General features: G+C 54.7%; 1 protein-coding gene across 1 annotated transcript in view; it reads right to left on the reverse strand.

Moving 5' to 3' along the window:
• ZFHX3 (zinc finger homeobox 3) overlaps positions 1-6,630 on the reverse strand; it is a 158,500-nt gene that overhangs the window by 94,075 nt on the left and 57,795 nt on the right. The window contains 1 exon segment of the mRNA XM_006755838.2: positions 1,434-1,665. Within this exon segment, the coding sequence (XP_006755901.1) occupies positions 1,434-1,665 (232 nt within the window).

Here is a 6,630-nt window from a genome sequence, read left to right on the forward strand (position 1 = left end):
GCTAGTGAAATCGCCATCTTCCAGAGTAGAAAGCCAAGAGATGCCTTAAACTTGGCGGGGGGGGGGAATCAAAAATAGTAATAGAAGCATGTCCATCAACACGGAAATAAGTAACAAAAATCCAACTAAAACTTGAAAGCCACTGCTCAGGGGAACGGGATGAGGGAGGGTCACGCCATTTTTCATAAGGGCTACGTAATTTCTGCCTTTAAAAGCTCTACAAATGTGCAATTTGATAACGTTAAGATTGGAAACCCCACTCAGCCCCGATGGCTCCAGGCGGAGAGGGAGCCGCAGGTGGTGGAGGGGAAGGGCAGCCCCGAGTCCCCACCTGGACCAGGTCGTTCAGCAGCGAGCCATTGGGAGGAAAGTGTGGACAGGGCGTCGTGAGCTCAGCCTGTGAGGTGGCACCAGTGGGAACCCAGGAGCTGCTTAAAGCTTCCTGAGGCCGGAGCCAAGGGCCGGGGCCTAACCCCGGGGACGCCGGCACGTGGGGCAGCTGGAGGACGGCCACGGGGAGCCAGAGGACGAGGAAGGAACACACCTGAGCGCCCAGAGAACGGAGGGAGCTTCGCTTCGAGAAGGGGCCGGGCAACAACTTCCAAGAGCACAGAAAGGGGAGGGTCGGGCCAGCAGGGAGCCGCTGGGTGGGTAAGCCCAAGGCCCAGGGCCCTCTCCAGGGCGGTGTGATGACAGGAGGACACAGGCCGAGGCGGCATGAGGCGCAGCTGGAGAGGAGCCGCGAGGACAGTCCCTCAAGAGTCCTGCAGCTCCTGGGGGCAGGGAGGGACGGGGGCTAAGGGAGGGCTTTGTTTTACTGTTGCCACGCTGTCCGGGCTTCCACGTGGAGAGAAAGGGATGGGAAGCCTGCGAACAGCAGAGGGGTGATTCCAGCGAGCGAGGCCGCAGGGGGCGTGAGTCACAAAGGGGAGGCCGGGGTGCGGGGAAGGTGACTGCAGGCGAGCTGACAGGACCGGGGGTGGAGGTCTTGGGGGTGAAGTAACAGGCGGCACTGAGTCACGGGGCACTGGGGTCGCTTTCAAATATAATAACGATGTTTGCAACCAGTCTTTGCTTTGGCCCTACCTGAAGCTACTCCTCACAGACCTGACGTGTGGCCACCAACAGACTGTCCTTAAGATCGAACACGACAGAACTTGGCACTTGGTTATGCACAACGTGAAGCAACACGCTGCATCCACAGTGTACTAGACCGTTAGGGGCTGGGGACAGGATGACTGCTGACCGGCTCCCTGGGCAGTGGCTTGTGATAGCAGAATCAAAGTGGCCCTAAGACCCTTTTTAAAAAATGCAACAGTCCATGCATGTTCCTTCCAGAATACAAGGCCGCCCGTGCGGTCAGTCGTGGATGCGAGGGACGGCTGCACCCACCGACGGAGGCCACACACAGGTCGGGCCTGCAGCCCACTCACCTGGGTCGGTGGAGGGGCACCGGCGGATGGTGAAGATCTGCCCCAGGTCCTCGTCCTCCTCAGGGAGGCCCTTCTGCAGCCGCTGCAGCTTGCGCAGGCTCTCGCTGCGCTGGTGCTTCATGGAGCGCACGTGCTGGATGAGGTTCAGCTTGGCCTTGGTGGAGTAGCTGCACAGGACACAGTGGTAGTAGCAGCTTTCGCCCTCCACGCCGCTCTCGTGCTGCTGCAGGTGCTGCCGGGGCAAAGAACACGGACAAGCCTGGGGTTAGCCACTCAGAGCCCAGCGCCACCCTGAGCCCGTCACCGTGTGCCCACCGTCGTCCTGGCTTCAGCCCGATATGATTCCTTAGAGGGTTTGTTCTGTGCCCGTCTCTCCCCGCTCCACTGTGCCTTCTCCAGCAGTTCCCCGAGGACAAGCAGCAAGCTGACTCGCATTCCTGTGTCCCCCAGCGTCCTCTCCTGTGGCTTTTCACGGGGCTGAAAATGCAGATGGATTGGACCTTTCTCATCCTATCGATGTTCCTGGCCCAGTAATGAAAGGTTCCCCTTCCATTCTCCAAAGAGGCCTGCATTATGGAGGTCAGGGGTCAGCCAACTGCAGCCCGCAGCCCAATCCCACCTGCTGACTACTTTTGTAAATAAAGTTTTAAGGGAACACAGCCACCGATGTAACACGAATCGTCCAGGGCTGCTTTCAAAACACCACAGCTGAACAGTTGCAACAGAGACTGGAGGTCCTGCAAAGCCTAAAATCGAGCTACCTGGCCCTTTGTAGGAAAAGCTAGTCTAAGTGACAGTCCGTAAGGTCATCGGGCCTGTACAGATGCCCACCTAGTTCAGTAACACAGGCCAAGAAAGAAGGCTCAAGCGTTTGTATTAATAACTACAGTCTATTGGGAGAACTCAAAATTAGGTTTTCTCCTGGATTAAAAAAGACAGAAAAATAAATTTCTCCGGTGAGTTCCCTGCCAACATCTCAAGGTCACCTGGCTTTGTGCACAGACGGTCAAAACTGCACTCTGTGTGGGGTCTGTGCGGGCACAGCACTGATCCCAGGACCTGGGAGCCCACGCGCTGGCGGGAGGCGGGCTCACACAGGGTTGAAGTCGCTGATGCCCTGACGACGTCCGTGCCTCAGAGGAGACAAAGATTTTCCAAGGACAACATTGACCACATTTTCAGGCCTCTTTGAGAATGAAAAAAGCTACAGACCCTTTCTGGGAACAGGGAGGGAATGGACACGCTGGCTCTGGGTACACAGAAAGGCCATCCCTTCATTCCCCATGACCCGCGGGAGGGGAGACGGGAGTCCTCTGCTGGTCCACCGAGAGCACGGGAAGCAATTCCGAAAAGCCTAAGTGCCTGACCCAGGCTAGCCAGCTTGTCTGTGGAAAGGAGAGGACCAGACCCCGACTCTTGCATCCCAGTGGGGGAGGAAGTTCAGATAACAGAAGCGTCTGTGTTCATGTCACCACCTGTCCCTCTCTCCCTCCCACAGCCCCACGCCCCGTCTCGGGAGCTGGTCCCAGGCGCTGCACAGAGCACACAGCAGGTGCCTCGGAAGTCAACTTGCTGCTCCCCCGTCTGCCCCCCGCCCGTCCCGTTCGATGCCCACACCCTGACAACTGTGGCTGGTCCAGGTGATAATGAGGCCCCGAGAACGCGGAGCAGCTGAAATGCCCGGCACGGGGCCAGATGCTGACAGCACCCAGGCCCCAGCAGCACTTCCTATCGAATGGAGTGGCTCTGAGGCTCATCTGCTCACAGGCGCACGTCAAACATTCAGCAAAAGAGTGTGCAAGTTCCAGGAGCACGTTTGCACCTTATAGGAAGAGGCAACATGAAAACACCGAGTACGTATTACAGAAAACTCACTGGAGGGGGGGGCGGGGGGAGGCCAAGGCCCTCAATCACGTGACCTGGCTCAGCTAGTCCGCAGGGAGGAACGTGGAGGGCTCTCCGGGTACCAATACCTCTTCCCCACGGAGTGGGTGAGTGAACACGCTGAGTGCAGAGCCCTGGAACCTGCTAATGTCTCCACAGTAACAGCTACTCAAGTGCCATGGCCCAACCAGAAGGAGTTTAAAGAAGGAGCGAGCTCAATGTTAACTCAAGAAATTGCAACAACTTAAAATAAAAAGCTACTTTTCTTGAAATAGATTTGAGCTGTTTTGCCAGGCTGGTGTGGCTCAGGGGTTGAGTGTCGACCTGTGAACCAGGAGGTCACAATTCGATTCTTGGTCAAGGCACATGCCCGGGTAGCAGGCTCCATCCCTAGTGTGGGGTGTGCAGGGGGCAGCCGATCCATGATTCTCTCTCATCATTGATGTTTCTCTCTCTCTCCCTCTTCCTCTCTGAAATCAATAAAAGTAAAAAGAAATAAAAAACATTAAATTTGAGCTGTTTTATCTTTTCACGGTTTATCTTCCATTTGCCTCCTCTGGGACAAGGCTCCTCGCCGAGAACTTCAGGGGGATGAGCCGCGCCGAAGCATCGTGTTCCCAAGGCTACCGCCCTGTCTCCCAGGAGAGGGCCCAGTGGACGACACAGGAACGAGATGGGCGTGGGGCTGAGGTGCAGCGCCAGGGACTGCGGTCCTGGTCACCAAGAAGTACACTTATTAAAGCCGCAACAAAAACTGCCTGAATGCAAGACAACTGGAGAAATAACCACGGAATCCAAAGCACCAAGTTCCATCGCATCGAGGGACTGTGGTAACACCATGAAGTCTGAAAACAGAGCAGGAATCTGTAAAGCCTGACCCCCAGGTCCCATCACCTTCCCACGAAACAAGACTTCCTCCCAGTAAGGCACTGATCTGTAAACATCACGTTTAATACGGACGTGAGGGTTCCTTTAGAAATGGCTGGGGTTTCTGACCTCAGAGCCAGAAGAAAGGATAGCAGGGCCAAAGAGAACTGGGTGGAAGTCAAGATTTCAAATGTCTTTTGTCCGGATGCTCCCGGGCTCCCGGGGGACAGCACTTGTAAATCCTAATGAAATCAACGTCGTACGGTGGCCTCTGCTTTAACGACTGGTAGGAGGAAGATGTTCCAGAGCCAGTCTACACTCCAGCTCCTGGTGGCAATCGGCGCTCTCTGTGCGGCCCCGGGTTCTGTTCTGCCACCGAGAGCACCTTGGGAAGGGAAACGGGCACCCCCCACAATGGGGAGGAACAGAAGGAGGGAGGGTAGACGGCCAGGGCCTCTCCCACGGATCCTGGTCTGGGGAGCCTGTAGGGTCCTCTCTCACTTGCACAAAAGCCTCATTCAAAATTCCAAGCTTGTGTTTGCGCTTCAAGTTCATTCTCCAAGACACACACACACACACACACACACACACACACAGAACAAACTGTTGCTCAGTTGCCAGGAAACACCTGCTTTTCAAGGTGACATCCCAACCCAAACTTGCACTCACCACCCGAGTCTCCTGATGCTGACCTGCATGTGACAGATCCTGTTCTCACCACATTCTGTAAGTTCTCACTCAGTATTTCAAAGGCTGTCCAGCCTGGTGCAAACTGGGACCCAAAGCTCGCAGCCGGGGCCTGACCTCTGTGACCTTCTCCACACCATCTGGTCATTTCCCAGGCCGTGAGGGGGTCACCGCCTGACCCTGTTGGCCAGATGCCCTCCCCCTCCCGGGCAGCCCTGGCCCCATCCCCAGAATCCCACCTTTGGAAGCAGTTTAATAAGAAGCAGCAGGAGGGGGTGGGGCTGGAGAGGCCCAGGAGGACTCCACTGGGCAAGCTAGTCAGCCAAGGACATGCTCTGCCTGCAGAAGCGAGTAGATGTTTTCATTTGGAGAAGGAGGGAGAATAATTTGTTCCTGACCCAGCTAATTAGAATACCCTCAGTTGGGATCACAATGTATTTAATTAAAGTCACTGTAATATATGAAGAATCCACCACGGCCCAAACCCCAGTGGAGCATCCATGAAGGCACTGCCTGCTTTTGGAGTTTCTGCTCTCCTCACTACGATGGGAACGGTTCCCCCATGCACACCCTCCACCCCCCGCCCTGCCCTCTCGCCCCCGATCACAGAGCCCCTCCATCCTGGGCGGGGGACCCAGGTTTTGCTGAGCTTTCTCCATTTCTTTTACTCTGTGCTCAAGATTCCCATCTACTCACCTCTGTCAGGGCGGGTGTATAGTTAAAAAAAACACACAATGGACATCAACTGTGGTCCATGTGCTATAAGGTATGCATGCTGCTTTAGACCCAAAGACAAAGGCTGCTGAGCCCATTGGGCAGGGTCTGGTTTTTGGTTGATTCTAAGTGTCTACAGCACATTAGATGAGAGAGAGAGAGAAAGAGAGAGAGAGAGAGAACGAGAACGAACTGTCCCATCCCAGGTGCTTAACCTGCCGATGATGAAAGCAGTGCCAGGGGGACTGGGAGGCCATTCTCATTCTCAGCGACATGAGGGGGCACTTCTTCGGCTGGAATGCCAATGTGAGACTGTACCACCCTCTGGACCAGGGGGAATCACTGGCTCGCTCAGAAGGGGCATTGCATCACAAAGGCCACAGAAAGGCTGTGGTCCACGTACACCATGGAATACTGCTCGGCCATGAAAACAGAAGGAAACCTTGCCTTTGCAGCCACACGATGGACCTGAACAGTGTTGTGTAAGTGAAATAAGCCAGTCTTCTCTGAGACGACAGGAACATGTGATTTCACTTATATGTGGAAACAAATGAACAAAATAAACTAACAAATAATGTAGAAACAGACTCATAGGTACAGAGCTGTCAGAGCAGAGGGGGTTTGGGGGGCTGGGTGAAAAGGGTGAAGAGATTAAACTCAGGAATAAAAAAATTCACAGGCACAGACAACAGTATGGTGATGACCAGAGGGAAAGGGGGAAGGGGGAAGGTAGACGAGATAAAGGGGGATCAGTGGTGACAGAGGAGACATGACTAGGGGTGGTGAACACGCAATCCAATATACCGATGTGTTATAGAATTATACACCTATAGCCTACATAATTTTATTAACCAATGTCACCCTAATAAATTCAATAATTTTTTTAAAGGTTAGCATCTACCCGCAAAGTCATCAGGAAGCTGGGCCAACTAGTCAACGGAGACGGGAAGAGCCACCTGGGTGAAGGGGAGGAGCAGTGAGGCCCACCCGGGCTCACACAGTCCCCAGCCTCCCCAACCTCCCATCGCCTGAGGTCTCTGTGACA

The sequence above is a fragment of the Myotis davidii genome, unplaced genomic scaffold (genome assembly GCF_000327345.1).
Source record: "Myotis davidii unplaced genomic scaffold, ASM32734v1 scaffold453, whole genome shotgun sequence".
In the NCBI taxonomy this organism is placed as follows: domain Eukaryota; kingdom Metazoa; phylum Chordata; class Mammalia; order Chiroptera; family Vespertilionidae; genus Myotis; species Myotis davidii.